Below are 24,770 nucleotides of genomic sequence, written 5' to 3'. Positions count from 1 at the left end.
AATGAAGGCATCATCCTAAATTAATTAAACCAAAGGTCAACTATTACAATATTTTTGTTTAAATTATGGAATTCTATCTCATCTAAACAAGGAATTATTTTGTATGGGATTTATTCACATTTCAACTCTTTCTCTTATCATATTTGGCCATTCTAAAATCACATTTAGCCTTCCCTTTTTATAGGCAAAAGGAATAAAAAAAAATCCACATATTTAAATTTGATTTACTATATATATATTATTTGGAATAGGGGAAGAGGAAATGTAAGACTTAATACTTAGCGGAATGGAATAAGGACGTAAACTCACATGCCAACTCTAAATGCATATGTAAGACTACGAGTCGTTATTTTTCGTCATTAATTGCTTGCCATTTTACGACATTCAATACATTATGACCACACGTTATCTACCAATACTTGCCAACTTGTCCAAAATAGATGCTCAATCCTCGCTACTATGAGCATAATGACTAAATCGTTTGTCAAATTCAGAGGATGCGATTGTAGGAGCGTAAGGTGAAAGAAGTTTTTCATGCATTCCAAGTTGGTTGTGCTATGCCTTTGGGCTCGGTTATGAACTATCTCTTTTCCCGCAATTAATCTTCTAGCAATATGGCTGGCCCCTTTGGGCTTGACAAATCCTTCATAAAAAAAAAAAAGTTAATTCAACTAGTTGATTTTTCATCACGATATGAATGTTCCCCTTTTATACTTTCCATAGATACATTTTCTAAAATTGAAAATTCTTAATAATTATCGAATGACAACATCATCCTCAATTAAATAAACTAAAGGGTTAAATTTTATTATATTTTTGTTTAAATTATAGAATTCTATCTCATTTATATAATGAAGTCTCTCATATGGGCTTTACTCACATTTCATCTCTCTCTGTCTCTCTCTGTCTCTCTCTTTTCATATTTGTAAAAATCACTATTAGCCTTCCCTTTTTATAAGTGAAATGAGTAAATAAAAGTATCCGAGTGTTTAAATTTGATTGGATGTATATAATTTCATATGCAAATGCAAGACTACTAGCCGTTACTTTTCTGCATTAATGGCATGCCACTTTACGACATACAATACACTATGGTCACACATTTTATACTAGCACTTGCCAACCTGTCCAAAATAGAAGCTCAATCTTTGCTACTATGAGCATAATGACTAAATCTAGTTCTATGATACGCTTAAAGGTGCGTGCAAGTGAATGTGGTTTTTCATGCATTCGGACTTGGTGGGCCTTTAGGCTCAAATGCTGACTCTCTCATTTTCTCGATCTTCCAGTAATATGGGCTAGTCCCCTTTGGTCTTTGATGAATCATAAACCTCATTTTCTTTTTTCTTCTTTCGGTTGATTTTATTTGTCACGATATTTTTTTTACCATATTATTGATCATATTATTAATGTTCCTTTCATACTTCTCTCTCTATTTCTCTATCTCTCTTGATAAGCTCCTTCATACTTATCTTTTTGTATATTTTCTAAACTTAACAAATTTTAACTACATCTTCCTCAATTAATTAAACCAAGGGAAAAGTTAAAAAAAAAAAAAAAAACTCTAAAGACATTAGTTTATAAGATATTTTTTGAAACCTTTTATGAGAAAAGAAAAAAATAACTAACTCTTTTAACATATTTTTATATTTCCCATTAAAGTGGTATTAAATCTTTTAATACATTAACAAATGCCCTAAAAACATCCATTACCTAGACTCTTAAACCAAAGCTTCGACCCATGCCATTTGAGTTCTCAATCTCAAATTCATATGATTGTTTACTCTGTAATTAGCATCCCTATTATGTTTTCAAGTGGAATAGTTCCTTTCAAATAGTAAATAAATAAGCCAAAAAAAAAATCCAAGTTTCACATATTGCAAACGTGTAGCTTTTATATATATATATTTATACACACACATATATGGGTTGGGTTCAAGTTACACCTAGTGTAACTTTAAATAATGGCACATCACCCAATACTTTGTTATAAAATTTATATTTTAAAAATCCTACCATTGAATTACATGTTCTATATGTTCTTAAAATTCATGTCAATTTTCATGTCAATTTGATGTTAATTACCGTTCGATCCATAAACTCATCTTTTATGTATTATTTTAAACTACAAAAACTTGAATGTAACTATCTCTCTCTACACACACATATATATATTTTTATTTATTTATTTATTTATTGGTAGTAGTTTCACTTTCAAATTAAATTCAGCAAGTTGATCATATAATATATATTAGCTACCAGAAGTGAGTTTTTTTTTTTTTAATAAACAATGATGCCAAATGTACACGTGGTAAAGGATAGCCACATCAGTGATATTTTGATAATTGTGAAGAAGAATAAACAATTAAGTCAAGCCAAATGCTGCTAAGAATTACGTGTGATATTTAGGAAAGTGGGAGTCATTTTCTATCTTCCAAATTCTCAGCGGCCGTCCATAATTTTTCTTTAATATTTATAGGAATCACAAATTGTCGGATTATAACTACGAGCGATTGTGTTGCGTGCAATACACTTCCTTTTTTGTAAAATAAAATGCTGTCCGTAAATAAAACAATTAAGGAACTGTTTAATAATGTTGTTGTAGTAATGTTTGTATTTTTTTTAAAATATGTGTGAAAATACATGTACTGTTATTTAAAAACTAAAAACATGTGTTTAAATATATATACCAAACAGGCCCTAAGTCTGCCCTCAAGAATTTCACAACTCTGTTGTCTGCTCAACTATTGTATTAAATAAAAATTCTAAAAAAAATATATTATGAAAATTATTGTGTCTGTAATGTTTAAAACTCATTCGATCATAGTGTTACAAATTTGCATTCAACTAATTAGTAATCCATATTCCATTGTCTTGTGAAATTGAATTTTCTTTTTCTTTTTCTATTCACAAGAATGAAACTGTAGGCTTAAAAATTAGTACAATTAGAAGTAGAGAGGTTAATTTCTTTGTGTATATATAAAAAATATTTTTTTTATGTTAATTAATCATGAAACTTAGTGATCATTTTTTAGGTTTAATCAAGAATCTTAAAATTCAATTGGTTGACACTTTTTGGTGCTTTTTAAAGATATTTTGAGTTCAAAACCTCATTCCCCTTTTAGTAACTATTTAATTATCAAAATAAAAATAAAATTGAGGTTTATCTCATTTCATACACTTCGATTGGTTATTTTGTGTTATATACGTAAAATTAAATTAAACATTTTGTTTTTATGTTGCCTCTAAATTTTAGTGAAGTCTTATTGTGATATTTAGATAACATTTATATCATTGGTTCTGTGGGGTAAGTAATTTAATAAGATAGCAATGCCACGTATCATACTCACGGCTGAGGAGTCTAGTATAGTTCCGAGGAGGTCATCCCCTTAGACAGCAAGGCCAGGGAAGGAAGCCATGGCCACGTCACTGGCACATCATCAGAGGAGGCCACACTGTAGGGGAAGGACCTCAGAGAGGAGGTTAACCTTGTCGTTTCTGAAGGGATAGAAGCTACCACCACATAAATTGCACCCCACCAAACCCTCTGGCCGCATTTATGTGGATAAGACCTTTAAACAGTACCGTCTTGGTTGCTACAACTCATAGAAGATTTGGAGAAATATTTGATGAGACAAGCACTAGGGTGGTAACCTGCGTGATCAACAAGTGGAGGGTCAAGATCAATGGAAAGAGACTATATAACATAAGACATCCAACAGAACAGGGGATCTGAAAAATGGTAGAAGAAGACACGGTAGCAACCAAGAACTGAAATTGTAACCTAGTTTGAAGAAATATTTTTCAATTTAAAACCTATAATGTCTGCTCCATAATAATTAATTTTTATTATCAAGTTAATAAACTAATGTGTTTCTTTTTATGTAGATGAGAACATCCATGAATTTGTTATGGAGAGTTGGTCAAGACTCAAGAGATACCCAAACCTTAAATTGTAGAGTGAATTGTCTAAGAATATTGAGCTATGTTGGCAGTCATTTTTATATGACATGGTCGCCATCCTAGGGATCCTTTCCTCTAAGTCAATTACCCACTACAACCACCTCTAAATCAGTATCTACTAACTCCATTCACATCAACATTTATTACACCAAAAAATCACTGGACATTTCCTACTAGATTGCAAATTGGACTATTGCCCTTACATACGTCCCCTCAATCGACCTGGGTGGACAACTAGCTGACAAGTCTATTGTCCCATTTTAAGATAACTTCCTACCAAATACGACACCCTATACGCTTTAGATACTTTTTTTTTAAAAAAAAGACCCTTTAGATACCCTTCCATTTCGCTTAACGTGGTTTACAATTTCATTTGATAAGACTTTCCCATTATCAATTTTTCTTCTTGTTTACTAATTTACTGATTTAACCATCAAAGACTCCCTTATCAAACTCTGCTTGGCCTAGGCCAAATCAATATTTGTCTTTCTTAATAGGGAAATGTTAATGGATACTTAAGGGCATTAGTTTAGAAACTATATTTAAAATTATTTTATGAGAAAATGAGAAAATAATTAAATTTTTTGACAACTTTTTATATTTCTCATTAAAGTGGTATAATAAAGAATCTCTTAATATAGTTTATTAACAACTGCCCTGACATGTCCCTCTTAATAGTTAACAATCTGATTACAATGATTCACCATTGTTCAGCCCCACCAATCAAAGTCCTTATTGTGATTGTACTGTTTATTATTTTATGTATACTATTATTTAAGGAGTTTTTCCTGTTTGGATTCTTTATTTTTTAGTTAAAAAATACCACTATGTTTAAGTAGAGATAAAACTAAATGACAATCTAGTAAAAATGCAACTCTAACTCCCCGTAAAACATTGCCTAAAAAATAGGACAACTTTTCTGTTAATTTTCAAATTACTTTATCCACTTACCAATTAGATTTTCAAAATAAAAATGATATATATAAAATAAAAAAAAATACAACTTTTTTTTTCTAAAAAATAAGACTACTAAAAAAAAAACCACAATGCACGCGCTTTGCGCGTGTGATGAAGCTAGTTTTTATTAATGCTGTTTTTTTTTTTTTTTTCAAATTGTATGCATCTACATTTGTTATTTGTAGTATTGAAAATATCATCTGAAATAAAATAGCAGTAGATAAAATTACCTTGGTGATGGATAAAAATACTACAAAATTAACTTGGTGTGTACTCACATAAACAAAATCTTTTATATCTCAGGTCATGATTAATGATTGACCGTCCGTAGTTGTAAAAAAAAAATTATAAAAAAGGAAAAATTTCCATTTAGGTTGTTTTCACGTTGGTCATGTTTAACCCCACATAATCTAATCTGAATTTGGCGTCATCTTATATAAGATAAGCATGAAATGAAATGAAAGAGAGAAAGCAAAACCGTTGGCTAATGGGTCTTGTAGTGCGCCCATAGTCGCAAACCAAAACCAGAAACCAGTCACTAGTTTTGCTCAAAACCAGTTTTTATACTTCCCGAAAACCAGGAGCTCTTTTCCAATTTTACCTTTTTTTTTGGTAAAAAAAAAAAAACACACAGAGAGCTTCAGGTGGGCCAGTCTCACACTATATGTGGCGATTCGACCGCACCCTGACACCTTTACGTGCCCGACACGCGCAAGACTCATCCTTCCTCAAATTTTGTACCCACCTGCATGGCACTCTCAACCACTTCCCTCTTCATTATCGAAATTACAATCCTACCCTCATAAGTTACTTTCTCTAACGTATAAAGGGGTGCAATTTATGAATCCAAACAAGCCCATTTTTCTGATCAAGAGTGGTCTGTTTGCATCGGTTTCGAAGTAAGAGGTGGGCTGGTAACTTTTCTATCAAGTTTCCTTTGTTTTTCTATTCTTTTTTCTTAGGTCTTAAACGCTCCAATGGTAACACTGTCAGGTCCCCATGATTGGGAGTTGGGGCACACGAGCTAGTACTGAGAGTGGTTCAAATTTTCACCTTAATAATTATTTAAACTACGTGTTTTTGTATTTAAAAAAAAAAAAAAAAAAACTCCCAAAGTGGTTCAAGGCCCAACCTCCTTGAACGTGGAAACCAGTGTTTTAGGAAAAGTGAAAACAACTGCGGTACCTTAAAAATAAAGAAAAAGAAAAAAGAAAAAAAACCAGTGGCTTCTTATAAGTTATAAACCTTCATTTCCTTCTTGCTACTCCCATTCGTTTAAATACCCACATCCTTGTTATTCTCCTACCTCCAAAACACACCTACCTCCTATCCCTTCTTTCTTTATTTCTTTCTTATTAGCGAAAATGCGTATGAGTTGTAATGGTTGTAGAGTCCTACGCAAAGGGTGCAGTGAGAATTGCAGTATTAGGCCATGTTTGCAATGGATCAAAAGCCCTGAATCCCAAGCCAACGCTACTGTCTTCCTAGCCAAATTTTACGGCCGCGCCGGACTCATGAATCTCATCAACGCTGGCCCCGAACACCTCCGCCCTGGTTAGTCCCAATCTCCCACTATTTTTTTTATTATTTTACTTTCAATAGCTTCAATGGACTTGAATTTCCTGCCGCAAACTCGAAAGATTCAAGTTCTTTACCACACTGTCGATCCGGCCTTTTAGGATGTCGCTTCTTAGATGTAAAAATCAAACATTTTGGTTTGGAAGTTATTTATTGACGATTTTGGTTTTCTTGATTTGTTACAGCAATATTCAGGTCGTTGCTATATGAGGCATGTGGGAGGATAGTGAACCCGATATATGGGTCAGTGGGGCTGTTATGGTCGGGAAGCTGGCAGCTATGTCAAGCCGCAGTGGAAGCTGTGCTAAAAGGCTCACCAATCACTCCTATTACGTCGGAAGCAGCAGTGACAGACCATGGTCCGCCGTTAAAAGCCTACGACATTCGCCACGTGTCCAAGGATGAGAACTCCGCCGCATCCAACGACCCGATCCGAGTCAAGACAAGGTGCCGGTTCAAACGGTCCGTAGTCAAGCCCAAAGCATGCAAAGCCGGATTGAACATGGAAAACAGCTCGGAGGCGGCTCGAGAAATCAAGCCGAGTAGTGGGTCTTCGACGAGCCACGAGTCCTCGCTGAGCCACCAATCGGCTTTTGCGCCGGTCGAGGGCGAGAGCAAAGAGACTGAGAGCATGGTATCTGTGGAAACGGCTGAACCGGAGTCGATCCCTAAACCGCAGCAGGCTCAGGAAAGCGAGTTAGCCTTGGAGCTGACGCTGGGATTCGAGCCGATGACGTCACGTGTGAATCGTGTGGTTCCAGTGAAGAAGAGAAAGGTCTGTGTTATTAGTGATGATAGCAGCGGCTCGGCTGATATAGTCGGCGCATGTAAGATGGAGCTGGGTCTTGATTATCCAGCTTAAGAGTGAAGCCCAAGTTAAGGAAAAAACCAAAAAAAAAAAAAGAGAACGAAGAAGAAGTCAGGCAGTCCAGTTTTGACGGCTCAGATCGGCCTTGTCTTGTTCCATAGAAGAGATCATGACCCTTCTTTTTTGTTGTTACTTTTTTGCGTGTACTTTTTTTTTGGTTAGGTCTTTCTTGTTTTACCCTTGGTGATGAGGTGTAAAAATGTGGGTGCAAATATAGGGAGAGGGACAAACAAATCTTTGTTTTTTTTTTTTTTTTTTAAATCAAAATCTTTGCTGAGATAGGATTTGGGATTTGTAGGATCTTTTCTATAGCTTGTGCATTGTGACCAAATCTTAAACAATGATGCGGATTGATGATGCTTGTTGCGTCAAGACTTTGGTTCTTTGTGTTTCTTTTTTTTTTTTTTTTTCTTCTTGTCGAAAACGTATATTCACGATTTTGGCAAAAGTAGCTGTAGTAGTAATAGGAAAAGGGCAAGCACTAAAGCACCCAAGAACAGCACTGTAATGGTCACGTATACTGATACAATCATACAAGTTAGCTTGTTCTACGCATGCCAACGCTTTTTGTTTGTACTCTGCGCGTGTCGGCTCTTATAGACGTGAAAGGAAAGGTGAAGAGTGAACCTTTTTTTTTGGGCACGCACGACGAATAGAGGATCAAAACATGGATTTGTATTATTAAAAGCTGCACATAAATTGAATATTATCCTATCAAAATCTTGTGTATGACGGGATTAATAAATAATAACTCATTGATGCACTTGGGTAAATGGCTGTTATTATTTTTGGAGTAATTGCGTTCATTCACAAGAATAACTCATTAATATGCTTTCCTCGTGATATTGATATCCTGTCAATTCCGTGTGTAAGACGAGAATAACTCATTAATATAATCATAATTCAATAATAATAGATGTTAGTAGGCATTACGGATTAGGTTGTTTAATTGGTAAAGTTGTTTGTTTGTTTTTTTTTTTTAAATTAAAATTTAAATTATTGTGTAAGAAATTTGAGCTAGAATTACGTTTATACCAAAAATGAGTTGATTCTTCATGGAGTAAACGATAGATTCATATTTATCATGGAGATTCATATTTATCACGGAGTCCGTCGATTTATCGACACCGCCTCCTTTTGGATTCAAATCCACAATTCCCACTCAGTCGCATGAACAGAGTTAACGCGAAAAAGCCATTGGATCTTCACTTGGTCGGGTTGAATAGGTAGATGCCTCGCGAAAAAGCCATTGGATCTTCACTTGGTCGGGTTGAATAGGTAGATGCCTCACCAAACGGGGAATGTCAGGGCTGCTGCATCCAGGTCCGAGTCACGATTGATATTAGGCAACCGCTCTGCCGTGGCTGCTTCGTGGACATGGGTAATTCCAAACCTCTCTGGGTCTCGTTTCAATACGAGCGCATGTCGGTGTTTTGCTACTGATGTGGGCTCATGAACCATGATGAGAAAGACTGTAAACTGTGGACAGACAGCGGCGAAACATTGTCCAAGGATATCCAGCAATACAGACCATGGCTGAGAGCTACCACGACAAACCTCCAGCAACCTCAGTTCGTGCACACCAAGGCCACACCCTCCACAGCACCGCCATCCACCCATTGCCCACCACCATTCCCTACCATGCAACCCTCACCACCAATGGAAAATGCCCAAAACCCGCCGAAAAATCCTCCATCCTCCTCACCAATAGAAAATCCCGTGATCTCAGCCCTACACCTTGAAAACGCGCCGACAAATAAGGACATCCTATCTGACCCAAATCTCTTCCGTACACACCTTATAGAAATTGACCAAGAATTAAATTCCTTTCAATATTTAAACAAACCAACACCACCCACATAACTAGCAAACACTTCAGTCACAAATATCCCAAAATCTCCATCAACTTGTCCTCCAAAGTCAACCACCACTGAAAAGGAAACCAATATTGCCTTAATGACCTACCAGCCTGACACTTTATCCACCATAACTGACCACAGTTCCACTCTAGTACACAAAAAGTCCAGCAACTCCACAATATCCACTTCCCTTAACCCGGTGGGCCCACAAACTGGTTCTTGGCGTAGACTTGGGCTGCCTCAGCAGATAAAAGACACTAATGGGCCTAATATATATATTTTGGGCTCAAAACATAAAAACTCAGATGAGGTGATCATGAGGGACACTCTTGACGATAAGAAGCAAAAGATGCTCGATGAGGAAGCACGTACCTTGGGCAAGCTCATGGCAGACAACCTAGGATCGGCGATGGCTACTTGGCAGCATCGCCGGAAGCAATGAGTATTTTGAGCTGAAACTGTCGGGGGCTTGGGAACCCCCGTACAGTAAACGCTCTCAAGAGAGCATTGAATAAAAAAGCTCCCATTTGTATCTCCTTAATGGAGACCAAACTCACTACTAAGCAGCTGAACAACATGAAACAAAACTAGACATATAGCCAAGGCTTGGTGGTTTCTAGTGACGGTTCCAGTGGTGGCCTAGTGCTATTATGGAAACCTGGCACTCAAGTACATGTCAAAAAATTTTCCTGTTGGTATATTGGCGCCCATATAGTTTGTGATTCAACAGATGCAAAGTGGAGGCTGACCAGATTCTATGGCCATCGCGATACAAGCAAGCGGGAAGAGACATGGGCATTACTAGAATCCCTTGGGCGTTCAAATACTCTACCGTGGTTATGTTTGGGGGATTACAATGAGATACTCAACCAAGCGGAAAAGGCTGGAGGATGCCTACGACCAACTAGGTAGATTGACCGTTTTCACATGGCAATTTCACACTGTGGCTTCCTGGACTTAGGTTACCGTGGCTCTCCATTCACATGGTCACAAAACCACCCCACTGAAGGTCGCATTGGCATACACCTAGACAGGGCATTTGCTACCGATGCATGGAAATCAAAGTTCCCTGGAGCATCGGTCCAACACCTCTCTATGTCCACCTCAGAACACTCCATGCTTGCTGTTAGTATGCCATCTTCTAAGCCCTGCTACAAACGCCCCAGGCCACCATTCTGCTTTGAAGCAATATGGCTTCGTGACCCACGTTGTGCTGAAATAGTAGAAGATGCTTGGATGGAGGGACTTTACCAACCAAATGGTGCCTAGATTAGCAATTGCCTTGATAGTTGCTGAACATTTTTGTCTGCATGGAATAAAACTAAATTCGGGCACGTTGGAAGGCAGATCACTCAGCTGGAAACGAACTACAAACTCTAGAGCAACATCACCGACCAATCATGAGCACATTGAAGAGGTCCGAAAGGCTATGAACTGTTGGCTTGATGCTGAAAATACAATGTGGCACCAGAGGTCTAGACACCTATGGATCACTGATGGCGACCAAAACACTTCTTTTTTCCACCAAAAAGCATCGAACCGCAAGGATAGAAACTTCATTAGAGGTATTACAAGTCACAATGGGGTATGGCAAGAAGATGATCAAGCCGTGGAAAGGATTGTTCTGGACTACTTCAATGTCATCTTTCGATCCAATGGCCCTACTGACATTGCACCCATTACAGCCGCAATACGTCTTGTGGTCACTGACCAAATGAATGAGTACCTTTGTCAGACTTTCCAAGCGGATGAAGTACACAAGGCATTGAAGCAGATGCACCCCAAGAAATCTCCGGGACCTAATAGTATGCCCCCACTCTTCTACTAACAAATTTTGGTCTATAATGGGTGAGTGTGTTACTAAAGCTGTCCTTGATTTTTTAAATTTGGGAGTTATACCCTAAATTTAATGACACTCATATTATCCTCATCCCGAAGGTGAAAAACCCTACAAAGATAACACAATATAGGCCCATAAGCTTAAGCAATGTCATCTCTAGACTAGCCTCCAAAGTTATTACCAATAAACTCAAACGCTTCCTACTAGATATTATTAGTGAGAACCAGAGTGCTTTTATGTCCACTCGCCTTATTACTGATAATGTGTGAAACTATGCACCACCTAAATAAAAAACGGAGTGAACGGGTTGGAGAGATGACTTTAAAACTTGATATGAGTAAAGCATTTGATAGAGTTGAATGGGGCTGCCTTCATGATATAATGTTGAAAATGGGCTTTAGCACTAAATGGGTGAACCTTATAATGCTTTGTGTTACCTCTGTTACTTACTCCATCAAGATTAATGGCAAGCCTCATGGCCACATTACCCCCACGAGAGGCTTGCGGCAAGGAGACCTCATATCCCCGTTTCTTTTCTTATTTTGTGCAGAAGGATTATCAGCTCTCCTCACTTAAGCCACTATGAATGGAGCTATCCAGGGTGTTGTTGCATGCCCATGGGGCCCACAGATCTCACACCTCTTTTTTGCAAATGATAGCATAATATTTTGCCAAGCCACTAGTGATGATTGTGCCCATTTGGAACAAATCTTGGAGATATATGAACATGCAACCGGTCAACAACTTAATTGTGAAAAGACTTCCTTATTCTTCAGTTAGAACATACCTCTTGAGACTCAAGAAGACATAAAAAACTGTTTTGGGGCTGAAGTTATCAGGCAACATGAAACTTACTCGGGGTTACCTTCCCTTGTAGGTCGATCAAAGATAAACACCTTTTGGACACTGAAGGAAAGACTTGATAATAAGCTCTCGAGGTGGAAGGAAAAAGATGCTCTCACAAGCTGGGAAAGAAATACTTATCAAGGTCGTAGCACGAGTCATCCCCACATATACAATGAGTGTCTTTAAACTTCCAGACACCTTCTGTGATGAGATGACTAGTATGGTTCGAAACTTTTGGTGGGGGCAAAAGGAAGGACGAAACAAAATAGCTTGGTTGAGTTGGGATAAGATGTGTATACCTAAAAAAGATGGAGGCTTGGGGTTTCGTGATCTCAAAGCTTTCAACAGGGCTCTCTTGGAAAAGCAGGGCTGGTGCCTCCAAACCAATACACATTCCCTACTTCACCGTGTTTTCAAGGCACGTTACTTCCCTGACCATGATTTCCTCCATGCTGAACTTGGACGAAAACCCTCCTATACTTGGAGAAGTATAATGTCCGCTCAGGACGTTGTTAAAGTCGGACCAAGATGGCGGGTGGGTGATGGCACTTCGATACATATTTGGAGAGATAAATGGCTCCCAAAACCTTCTACATTCCAAGTTATCTCTTGTCAAAACACTTTGCCTACTACTACAACTGTTTTGGAGCTTATTGATGAAGTCACAGGAGAGTGGAAGATCGACTTGGTCAAAAGTGTCTTCCTTCCCGACGATGCTCAAGCCATACTCGGCATCCCACGTAGCAACAGACGCACAAAGTACTGCATGATATGGGCTTACACACCTAAGGGTACTTTCACTGTTAATAATGCTTACAAAGTTGCCTTATCTCTAATTCCGTTGAAGACAATGGAGGGAGCCTCACACACCAACAACTTGAGTTAGTTCTGGAGAAAAATATGGAGCCTTAATGTCTCCAAGTAGTTGAAAACCTTTGCTTGGAGAGCGAGCCGTAATATCCTCCCTACCAAGTCGAAACTCTGCTCTCGCTAGGTGCTAGACGATCCTGCCTATGATGCATGTGGAGTGGCAGCTGAAACTAGTGGACATCTTTTTGGGGAGTGCACATGTGCATAGGATGTGTGGGATGCCACGGGTATCCCTTTTGACAACAAAGGTGTATAGTATAGGGACTTTATTGACATACTATGGTATCTCATTTTCATGCAACACATTGGCCAGGACGTGATTGAGCTTGTCGTTGCTGTCACATGGTGTATTTGGTACAACCGTAACAAAGCACGTCATGGCTCTCGAAGGCAGTCCACCAACGAGATCTTACACAAAGCTCGCACCATTCTTGAGGATTTCCAGGCAGCCCACTTCAAGCTCCCTCAACTCACAAGCCCATCAGATGCTCGCTGGGTCCGACCCTCATACCCGTGGTTCAAGATCAACACTGACGCAGCACTCTTCAACGATCTCAGAACAGTGGGCATCGGTGCTATCATCTGTGACCACGAGGGAGAAGTCATTGCCACCTTGAGTCAGCACCTGCAACTACCTTTGGGTCCTTTGGAGGCAGAAGCAAAAGTCTTGGACGTGGCTGTCTTGTTTGCATGGGATATAGGCATACGTGATGTGATTTTTGAGACTGACTCCAACATGGTTTTCACTATTCTATCGGGCTCCACCACACCACCAACTACAATTGTTGACTTCATGGAAAGCATTCAACTGAAGTTGCACGACTTTAGGTACTCTCAAGTTCAACACGTGTGTAGGCAAGGCAACAAACCGGCACATGCTTTAGTACAGCATGCCAAGGGTATTCATGGCTTTGTAACTTGGATAGAGGAATGTCCACAGTTTATTGAATCTTTTGTGTTTCATGATGCTATGTACTTATCCTCTTCATAATAAAAGTTAAAGTATTTTTCATTAAAAAAGAAAAAAAAATAATATATATATATATATATATATATATATATATATATATATATATATTGTATCAATCCATAATAAAAATATTGTATCAATTCATAATAAAGTTTGATTACAAAATTAGCTGTAGTTAATGGCTACAATTTTCATTAAAAAAAATTAATATAACTATAATATGACTACATATTTTGAAAATCTAATCATTAGATTGCATGTTCTTTATGTTCTTAGGACACATGTCAAATTTTGATACCGGATTCATAAAAGGCAACCTAAACTTAATCGATATGATAAATGTAAATAGGCTGGATGAATATATTTTATATTTTTTGGTTTTATAGGATAAGAGAAACACTCAATAATTTAAGGATAGCTAAGCTCACCACCAAAGTAAACCTAAAGGAATACAGATAACACCACCCAAAGGAATTTAACTAAGGGTACATAACTATTTTGGCTTACCACTTTATGGGATACAGATTAACACCATCCAAGATATATAAAAATCGTTACTTACCACCCAAAGGAATTCACCCAAGGGATAAGAAATAATTTAGAAGAAATTTATCTTCTGAAAAAAAAAGACAAGTTTTTTTAAAATAAAAAAATTTGAAAATACACTTTGATTTTTATATTACGGTCATATGACCATAGTGTAATTTTGTTTAGTCCTTAGTATTTCCTTCGCATTTTCTTTTATGTATGTTCTTATATTTCAAGTTGTTTAATCTAAAATAGGATTTTTTTTTCCATATTTTGTGCTAAGGATGCGTACGCATCATCGAGGTTTCGTGCATGAGATTTCGATCTTGTGTATGGCCGTACACAAGGTTGAGTAGATTAGGCAAAAATTTATGTTTTTTTGTTTTGTTTTGAGAAACTAACTGTTAAACACACACACACACACACAAGCGCGCGCACACACACACACACACACTTAATTACATTCTCTCACCAAACTCAAACACATTACTTAACCCAAATTACCACTACAATTTAGTTAATTTCCATATAATTTGTGATTTTGTTGACTCTAAATTCTTAGAAGTAGGTTAATTAATTATGATAGATTGCTTTCCATTATAATTGTCAATATGACCATAATATGTTTTGAATGGAATCTTTCCTTACATGTTTGATTTAATTGTTATCTCTCCATGTTTAATAATATATGTTTGATTTGGTATTAATGTGTTACCTTTTATTTTGTATTGTGATCTTTGATATGTTTTGCATTTTCCTTTTAATATATATGCTTGTGATTAGGTTTAGGGATTATGGCTCTTTTAATAAAGTATTTGGTTTAGGTCTAGTGCATCTAGTGCACTAGACCTAGTCAAAAGGTTACACGTGTTACCATCTCAATAGGTCCAGTGCTACTGAACATTAGACCCAAGCCTGACCCTTTAATAAACTTTTTAATTAAGTATGGTCTATCAACACATAATGGAGATTGGCCCACAAGCCGGGCGGGTTTAGTTGCCTAATACCTTCGCATTCTCGTACCATAACTCTAGACTCAATGTTTGGTGCAAAGACCCTTGTAAGAGGCCCAAAATGGCCAATTTGGTTCTTGGACGTAAACTAGGTGGCAACTTCCAAATTTATGCATTTGGTCTATTCAGTTGAGGCCTACTCCCAAGGGGTAGAACCACATGTGTGTGTCCTACAAAAGGATGGTTGTGTAGACTTTCATCAATGATTTAAAGTTTTGGTTCCTAGACTCCTAAACATGTGGAAACTCATTTCTTGTCTCTACTTTAAAGGCATCCGTGTACTCCTAAGCTAGCGCTGAATTTAAGTTCAAACCGTATCAAGGGAGATTAAGTATTGCTTACCCAGCTCGCATAATAATGAAAGCCAACATGACTACATGAAAAAGGGGTATGGTCCACGACACTCACATGAACATTAATGATTTCATGTTGGCTTCTTAATTTAACATGAGACGCCACAAAGGTTGATATATCACATTTAACCTTCAAATTACTTCAATGACAAAATTGATAATACCATGTAAGGGAATTTCACAATAAAACCATCAACCCATTCCATCTATCATGCCATGTAAGGCAATTTCACCATTAGGTCACCAATCCTTTTTCAAAATTAGTATAACTCAGGGCATGGAATGTAAATTGTCATCGGGCAAAGGAAGATTCATATAGGTCAAATGAAACAACGGTAAATTTCCATTCTATTGATAAAAAACAAATGGTGTAGTCATGTGGGATTCAATTAAAGGACAATGAAATATAAATAAAGAGAAGAGGAGTTCCTAATTGAGTAGCACACGCCACTTTGAAGTTGGCGTATGCCACTTTTATTCAAACAAAATGAAAACATTCCATCAATAAACGAAGAAATTGGAGAATTGATTTGAAGGTAGCTTATGTTGGTGCCATGTAGCGTATGCCTATCAAATCAGTGTACACTACCTTGGATAGCAAGTACAGAAAACACGAAATTGTTTGTTTGTTTGTTGTTGTTGTTGTTGTTTTTTTTTTCTTATCAATTCAAATGACTAAACTATTTCAGCAAAAAAAAAAAAAAAAAGAGACGCTCAATTATGTGCTTTTTGGGTGCTTTGAACATATATTAATTGTGTGGCTCCAAATTAAAAAAACCAGTTTATTTTACTATTCAGTTTATTTTTGTTACTATTCATGGGCCCCACTGTACCTTTTGGTACTATTCACGAGTCCGATTGTACTATTTTAACTAAATTTTACATTTATTTACAATACTTTCAGCAAAAAGTTTTTAGTTTCAGCAAAATAAGTGGATCCTAAACTGACCATAAATTAAAAGAAACAGCAAAACATGTAATAAACAATTCATAGTATTCAAAGAAACTCTTGGAATGGAGTTGATGGGGATATTTATAGGCTTATAAGAGAAAATAAGGTTTAGTGATCATTCTAGCCAGCTATCTAACTATACTGGTTAACTAGATCAATCACCAAAATGGAAGATAAAGATTTTCACGGTTTTGTCTCTAGGTGGCATACACCACCCTCACACTAGCATAGTTTGATATGTGAGTGGTGTACGCTACTTTAGAGCGTTTATCATAAATCAGCTAAGAATGAACTTCGATCTTGCTCAAATGATGCCAAATATTTTGGTGAAGATCGAGTCTTTCTTCCTTATCAGGTGACTTCGGAAATAGGCTGAAAGAGAATAAGCTGTCTACACCCAGACACTTAACTAATGGGAGGTACTAGCCAATCTTATGGCCTTATTCTCCCACTTGTCAAAGATAGTGGTAGGATCCTGACCAAGGCTACCATATGATCTAAAGAAGGAGAATACACGTGTTAGGACATATGTGGAAGTTGTTTTGAACATTTGTTATTTAGAATTGGCTAATCTTTTGACAAAATGTATTTTACTTGTAATTGGGTAGATTTAGGATTGTTTAAGTCTTTAAGCAACTTAGTGTTCAAGTCAAGAGTTAAAGCTATGCAAATCTGTTTAAGAAACAAGTGAAGAAGTGCTGTATTTTAAAGCTCGACAGATTGTATCTATTGAGGTTTAAAAGGGAGTTTTAGCCCGATGCTCGACAGTAGCTCAACAGATAACCTATCTAGGGGCGATGAAAAAAAGGACTGAGATGCAAACTTGGTCAACAATGAGGGAGTCCAGATGTTGTCACACAAACTCGTGGATTTTGATGTTCATGATTGTCCATTATTGAAAAGACAACACATAGGATAAAGATACGGATTAAGATTTGGTGCAATAGCTACCATGCATACGATTTTTGATGGCCAAGATTAAAAGTAAAAAAAAGTTACATTTAATATCAACCCTTGGATCAATATTTTTGACTTTTAACCATTTGATTCAAATCCTAAAGATACGTTAGTAATACAAAATATATGCATAGTAGATGAATTGGTTAGGGATGGCATCAAGCACTCAAATTTGGAAGGGTAGATAGCTATTGTCTCCTATTGTTGTTGACACCCCCATTTTGCAACCCACATTTAATCTCACATGAAGGGTAAAAGTGTAATTTCACCATGGAGATAAGTATCTTAATTTGTGGCCATTAGACCCTTAATTTCATTTCATTAAAGTGATCTTGATATTTTAACGATCAAATTGATTAGTCATAAGCCTTAATCGGACTATTAGATTGAAAGTTATCATTAAATCAAGTTTTAATGGCTGAGATGCACTATCACAAATTGAGTCCGACTATATGTGATTATAAATAATTGATTCCAATTGAGAGGGCGTTTGGATTCAACGTCTGCGTTTCCACGTTTCAGTTTTCACTTCACTTTTTTTTTTTTTTTTTTTTTTTTTTTTTTTTTTTTTTTCTGCTGCAGAGGGGGACATGTGCGCAGTGCGCGCACTGTGCGGCACTGTGCACGTACTGTGCGCGCACTGTTCATATACTTTTTCATCCATTTTTTTATTAAAATGGGTCCCGCATCACTATTCACACATTTAAAAATTATTTTGCTACAGTATTTTCAGTTTTCAATTTTCAGTAATAAGTTCTATCCAAACGGACCCTGATTATAATTATAATCAATTTGAAATTAATGATGTGTCATAATTTGATTGGCTAGAACTATTTCTTATGGCAAGGTTGCACACAATTAATTAATTAGACAATTAAACATTAATTATTTAATGAGTAATTTGTATAATTATCTTTTTAATTGGGGTAAATTTGGAATTGATTAAGTCTGAAATGGAAGTAATTGGAGCCTATTAATGTTAATTATGCTGAAACTATTTTCCAACAAATGACCTATTTTCACCATTTCTTTGATATCTCTTAGAATATTTTGAATTTGTAAGTGAGGTTAATTTTGCTAGACATCTGGGGCTTCAATTTGAGAACAAGAATGAGGCAATTCCGATCAAAATTGAGAAAGATATGATTTTTTTTGAAGTTAGCTCTGAAAACTGTTATAAGAGCTACGGAAAAAACCAAGGTTTTAGACATTTTGCTTGCTCATCACTCCCACCAACCTCCAAATTTAATACACTAACTTTCTCTAAATACTGAAATAGGGTTTAGGTTCATGATTCTCTTTGATCCTTTATCAACTCTCATTAAATACCCTTCCATTCATATTTTGTCCACCGTTACTATATAAACCCACTCTCTCCTCTATTCCAAAACACACAGAATCACCCTTTCTTCTCCCCTTTTGAGTTCTAGTGAAGTAGAGTAGTCTTGTCATATCTTGGTTTTCTGGTGACTCGAGGTATTGAGTGAGACTCACTCTCCATTTCCTAGTTCTTCTTTTCTATTCCACCCTTAGGACCTTCGCCAAGAGCCTCCTCCTCCATTGTATGGATCTTGCATAGGTGTAATCCCTCTCCATTACTTGTTTTTATGTTTCTATGATAAGAATTTAAGATTAAAGCATGTTAGTGATTATTTAAATTCCTTGAATATGTTTGAATATGCTTGATATTCTTAAATGTTCATAAGCGTTATTCACATATTCTTGGTTGTTCATCACATGTTCGTGCGTGACACTAGCTTTGATCTTAAATCCATATCCAAAATATAAAAAACATGTTAGTTTCATAATTCTCTCAAATCCTTGATTCTAGAATATTATTCACACACATTCACTAGAATTTATTTTTCATTGAAATGCAATGATTAATAAATGGAATTGGGGTTTATCACATGCACACACATTAAATTCAACATACAAATTGATTTGATAACATATTGGATGATATTATATGGATGTTGGCCACTATAGTCTAGAAGATCGGTTTCACTGGGCAAGGTGCATGGGTGCCCGACACCTTTCTACCTTGCAACATAGCCTCCGAACTTAGATCAAGAATTACTAGATCAATGTTTATTCATGTAATTTTTAATTCTAGATTGTAATTAGGAAACAAAGTCATTTACTTTATCTTAGATTGTATCTAGGACCAAAGCTATGTAATTTTCTATGATCAATGTAAATTCAGTTTTAAATTAATAAAATGATAAAATTTTCAATTATGATTTTTTTTTTATTTTTTTCAATAATTAAATAAGTGGTGACTTTATTGTAAAATCATTAATCTAAAAGGGAAAATATAATCTGTTGAATCTCCATTTTGAGAGGTAATAATACAATTCCACCTATTCATGTGGGTTTGGCCCAATTCCAAAATGAGCCGAGGGCGTGGTCTCTCACAACTATTTGAGAAAATAGTTTCCCCCACGCAGATGATTGCTTGAGGATATGGAGATTGCCATGCTCGTAGATTTTGAGACAATCTCTTAAATGGAGATTCTAATTGATGAGAAATTCCTTCCCTATGAGGTTGAACTAATTAAAACTTATTTCTCTTAGTCACTATAATGCCTAGTAGGAATTGATATGGAGTTGTACAGTGCATGGAAGTTATATAGTGCGTAGTGCCTATCTAATGCAAGTGGAAACCCTTGTATTGGAAAGACGTAGCATAAGCACCTCCGAGGGATATCATAGTCTTCTATGGCGTTGGGTGTGATCTGCAAAAGTGCCAAATCATATTCAAGTGTTCATGTGGTGGGGATTGCATAATATTCTACCCATGAAAATGAATGGATTCTCCAAATGCATTATCCCAAACTATTCATACAATATTGTGGGGTGGAAGCAAAGATAGTCATATATAGGTACCTTACTGTTGTGTCACACGAGCCAAGGATGCATGGAGTACGAGCAAGTTGGGAAAGCTTAGGGATATTAAAGGACCGTTTGTAGATGTGGCTAGCTAGATAATGGAACATCTAAATAAGCTAAGCATTGAATTATTTTGTATGACTCCGTGGTTGTTATGGGATTATAGAAATGAATATGCGGTTTAAGGGGGAAACCATTAGGATCTCTCATGTATCACATGACAAGCAAGAGATATGGTGAAGGAGTTTGAGGATTCATAATCATGTTCTCAACTGAGTGGCACTGCAACTATGCCATTTACAAAATCGGGATGGCTTACTCTAGCTAGATTACCTTTCAAGAAAAATGTGAATTGGGCAAAGCTTCTAAACTTCATACTCATCTAGCTCAAGATTTTCATTAATTTACGACTCAAGTTGCAAATGTATCGATGCATTGTAAGAATAGGCTCATATCAGTAGGAGCAGTGAGGATATATGGTGCTAAGTATTCGAATGGCCCTTGAGTTTCCTTGGAGGCTAGGACTTAGGCTTGTGAGAGGTAAAGGTTGATTGCTACTCCCATGCAATCATAGCGACCTTTAAGTCGGCGAACCAACTTTGAAGGGGGTTAGGCCGTATTCTATTTGACATCAAAGTCTTAGTTAAGAGTTTCAAAACCCAAACACTTCCTATGTTGCTATAGAAATTGTAATAATGCAACATTAGCTCTTGCTCAAGATGCAAGGCACTATATTGTCTCAAAGGTAGGGGTGACAATTTTTTTCCCAAACCTATTAACTCCCCATGACCCATTTAATTTGAGTAAGTCTTGATCCAACCCAATTAAACATTTAGGTTAAATGGGTAAAGACCTATTGGGTAATCTAATTCAATGAGTTTAAATGGGTAAACCCACTAGGTAACTCATATTTATTTATATTCACCCCTTAACGTTAATAAGAAAAAAAATGTCTACCCCTAAGAACCTAAATACATCTTCCAGGTGAGGTACCCCTCCCTCTCCAAAGAGAAAATCTAAACCTTCACTAGAAAATTTCTTATTGATTTTCTTGAGTTTTCTTTTTCATTTTTCCAGCAACCAAGCACGTCCTAAGAATAAGATTGTCTAGTATCTTTAACACTCTTTTTCCATTTGAGGAACTGTCTATATTGTGCTATAGGATTGCCGAGATTCACTTCTTGATCTTAGAGCGTGGCTAAGGTGATGGCGTTGCAGACCACTGTCGACAATGAAGTCATTGGAGTCCCTCCTTGCTGCCACACTCAAGGGGTTCATTGCGAAACCATCATTCAAAACCATGACTTCTCCTTTTAGATCAAATCACATTGATGATGTGAAGTTCAATGAAGAAGCTTGAGTGCGAAATCAAAACTAAGAGAATTGGGGAGGTTTGATTTCTAATCGCTTTGTTTGTTTAATTTGTTGAGGTTAGATTTTCTATTTGGTTACTGAAAAATCTAGAAATTTCTCTCTCTCTCTCTCTCTCTCTCACAATCAAATCATGATTAACTAAATTTGATTTGTGCAACCAAAGACAGGGATAGGAGAATTTTATTGGATTTTTAATTTTATGTCTTTGATCCATATGGTGGGTGTTTTGGTAAATTTGTTTTTGATTGGATATATTTTGGCAATTTAAGTTTTTGGTATTTGCAAGTATGTATATATAAATCAAATAATGAGTTGTGGGTTCCAGTTAGCTCAACTGCTAAAGTCTCTGATGATTGTATAAGAGATTTGAGATTCAATACCCGCTTACACCAAAAACTGATTGGTGTCTTGGTATGATAATAAAGAACTATTATTAGGAGCGGATGCCATAGGTTGAAACTCTCTAAAAAAAAAAAAATCAAATAATGAGTTTTTTATTTTATTTTTTTATTTATTTATAAGAATCAAATAATGAGTTAAATGGGGGTTGGTGATTGAATGGGTTGGGTGGGTAATGTGTATTTAATATTTGTTTAAACGGGTAATAAATAGGCAAATGGATAATTGTGTACTTGATCTATTTTTGACCCTATCCAAAATCCGCCCAATCCCATATGCAGTGGTGTGGTAGGAGAACTCTTTTCTATGCACGGTTTTTGTAATGAATACCGATGATCAAAAGAAAAATAAAACAATTCTATCGTCTCTTCTTTAAAAAAAAAAAAAACACTATTAGACAACATGAAAAACGTTGAACACTTGTACCCTTCCTCTATATCTATCTATCCCATGGATGGAAGAACATTGACCTTTGGTGTCTAACTTCTGAAATTTGCTATGCATTCACTAGTTAAGGACCACACATGTTAATACCTTTTGAATTCTCTCCTCAATATAGATGATAGAATAATAAAATCTAGCCTCAAAATTAGGTAGATAAAAGACTGTTGGGACATTAATAAGAGATTTTATCTTCCCTTTTAGCTACTTGTCAATCACTAACATTACATTGTTTTCAGCAGCATAAGATGCACCACTATCAAAAAAGAAAAAAAAAGAAAAATGCATAAGATGCTCCGCGACCCAAATAGCCTAAAACCCTTTTCCATCATAGGGCCCATAAACACAAATTGGCCCTTTCTACAACGCTTTCCAAAATTGGTTACTAACAAAAGCCCATTCCCATCTCCACAAACTAAACTATATTCAAAGCAAAGTAGAAAAAAGCAGCAGCTAAAAGCCCCATTACCATCTCTCTCTCTCTCTCTCTCTCTCCGCCATTCGACTCAGCAGTCAGCACAGCGGCAAATCACTCTGATGTAACTCTCTCTCTGGTACGTACTCTTCTCTTTCCCTCTCTCATTTCAACTTTCTCCAAACCCCTAATTTTCCCTTCCACTTATTCCTTTTCTTTATTCCTAACTTTCCTATTGCGAAATTGGATTTTCGAAAACCTAGACCTAATTGCTTATATAACTCAATATTTAAAGACAAATGCGAACTTTTTCTACTAAGAGATACGTTAATTTCGAGCGGAACTTCGAAAATTATGCTTCATTTTGCTTTTTAATATTTGCTTTTAATTCGCATTGTAATATTCGAATGTGGCTGTGTTGTAATATTAAGCTAAGAGAATAATTCGAATTTAAATCAGCTCGGTAACGAGTAATTAATATGTACTATACAGTATTGCTCTTTTTTTTTTTAATAGTAAGTATTAGAAGGTTCTATGATTTCTAGAGCTTGAGTTTTATTTGAATTAAGGGGTTTGTACTGTGTTATGGAGTGTGGGATTGAGAAATTTTAAGCTGAGGCAATGTTTATGTGCTTTTTAGATTGAATGTTTTGGGAGTTTGGTTGGTGATTTAGTTGGATTTTGTTCAGAGAGTAAAACCTTAGGATATAGATTCATTGGAAGTGTTCTATTCGCAAAACGGTTTGGTTAATTTTGTAGGAGTAGTAGAATTTGTAACCTAAATTGAGATTGAATTGTGTTTGCTTTTGGGTTGGTGCTTCAATACGTTCTTGTTCAGAGTCTAAAATCGTAGGATATGGGCTCGTTGGAAGTATTTTATTCTAAGTTGGGTCGGGGTGTACATGGCTGTGGTTTATGGAGAAGCATCCGGATGGTTTGGGAGGCTTTCAGCCAACATACTTGGTTTGAGATTGGGGTGGGGCATAGAGTAAAATTCTGGCAAGATTGTTGGTGGGGGGATCAACCACCTCAACTGTCTTTACTGGTTTTGTATGAGATTGCCATTAATAGAGAGGCTTCAATAGAATTTTTCTTGGCTAGGCAGGGGGAGGGGGAGGGGGAGAGGAGGAGTTGGGATGTTTGTTTTATTGGAATTTGAATGATTGGGAGTTGGATTTAGTAGTGGATTTCTTTCATATTTTGGAATCCAATACACCTTCAATGGATAATGAGGATCGCATGAAATGGAAGTTGAAGAAGAATGGAGATTTTGATATCCTTTCACTTTATTATGAGTTGCGAGTTCCCCTCTCCATCGTCTTTCCTTGGAAAGGTATTTGGAAAGTTAAGGCCCCTTGGCGAGTTTCTTTTTTTTGTTAAGGTTGTAGCTTGGAAAGGATACTCACATGTGATAATTTGAGAAGTAGGGGTTTTGATTTTGTTGATTGTTTCATTAGACATTTGGAATTTATTTCCATTGTGTTTGATGTGTTGTATTTGGAGGGAGTGTAATAGGCAGACATTTGAGAATGTGGATAGTTTGGATAACCAGCTGCTTGCTTCTTTTAGTGGCTTTTTGTTTGACTGGTCCCGATCTTAGGGACTCACATCTAGTGAATCCCTCCCTTTGTTTATTAGTTCTCTTCTCTCTTGTAATTAAGTTTTAGTCTTTTCTCTTTTTCTTTCTTCCTTTGT

At 36.5% G+C, this 24,770-nt stretch overlaps 4 protein-coding genes across 5 annotated transcripts in view; all 4 read left to right on the top strand.

Annotated features, from left to right (window-relative positions):
* The first annotated feature begins 6,182 nt into the window (after positions 1–6,182).
* LOC142606994 (LOB domain-containing protein 41-like) lies at positions 6,183–7,738 on the top strand. The gene is made up of 2 exons (XM_075778398.1): positions 6,183–6,474; positions 6,684–7,738. Exons 1-2 carry the CDS (start codon positions 6,285–6,287, stop codon positions 7,358–7,360), a joined length of 867 nt encoding a protein of 288 aa, XP_075634513.1. The 5' UTR covers positions 6,183–6,284; the 3' UTR covers positions 7,361–7,738.
* A 4,345-nt stretch (positions 7,739–12,083) lies between these two features.
* LOC142628781 (putative mitochondrial protein AtMg00310) lies at positions 12,084–12,797 on the top strand. Its single transcript, XM_075802822.1, has one exon. It carries the CDS (start codon positions 12,084–12,086, stop codon positions 12,795–12,797), a length of 714 nt encoding a protein of 237 aa, XP_075658937.1.
* A 279-nt stretch (positions 12,798–13,076) lies between these two features.
* Positions 13,077–13,772, top strand: LOC142628772 (uncharacterized). The gene has a single exon (XM_075802813.1). It carries the CDS (start codon positions 13,077–13,079, stop codon positions 13,770–13,772), a length of 696 nt encoding a protein of 231 aa, XP_075658928.1.
* A 9,298-nt stretch (positions 13,773–23,070) lies between these two features.
* LOC142613441 (KH domain-containing protein At4g18375-like) overlaps positions 23,071–24,770 on the top strand; it is a 36,675-nt gene continuing 34,975 nt past the window's right edge. The window contains exon 1 of one of the 2 annotated variants that reach the window (XM_075785806.1): positions 23,071–23,214. The gene's annotated coding sequence lies outside the window, so the exon portion shown is untranslated. The remainder of the gene's footprint in view (positions 23,215–24,770) is intronic. The other variant, XM_075785813.1, reaches the window with a different exon arrangement.

This window comes from Castanea sativa, chromosome 1 (assembly GCF_040712315.1).
Source record: "Castanea sativa cultivar Marrone di Chiusa Pesio chromosome 1, ASM4071231v1".
Classification (NCBI taxonomy): Eukaryota; Viridiplantae; Streptophyta; class Magnoliopsida; order Fagales; family Fagaceae; genus Castanea; species Castanea sativa.
The sequence above is the reverse complement of the archived record's forward strand: the minus strand, read 5'-3'. Positions and strand labels throughout refer to the sequence as shown.

Bases quoted from the DNA above. Each gene is read 5' to 3' on its own strand.
- LOC142606994 (XM_075778398.1), top strand. From the start codon at position 6,285: ATGCGTATGAGTTGTAATGGTTGTAGAGTCCTACGCAAAGGGTGCAGT. The intron at 6,475-6,683 runs GTTAGTCCCAAT...GATTTGTTACAG, and splicing joins CCCCGAACACCTCCGCCCTG to CAATATTCAGGTCGTTGCTA.
- LOC142628781 (XM_075802822.1), top strand. From the start codon at position 12,084: ATGAGTGTCTTTAAACTTCCAGACACCTTCTGTGATGAGATGACTAGT.
- LOC142628772 (XM_075802813.1), top strand. From the start codon at position 13,077: ATGCAACACATTGGCCAGGACGTGATTGAGCTTGTCGTTGCTGTCACA.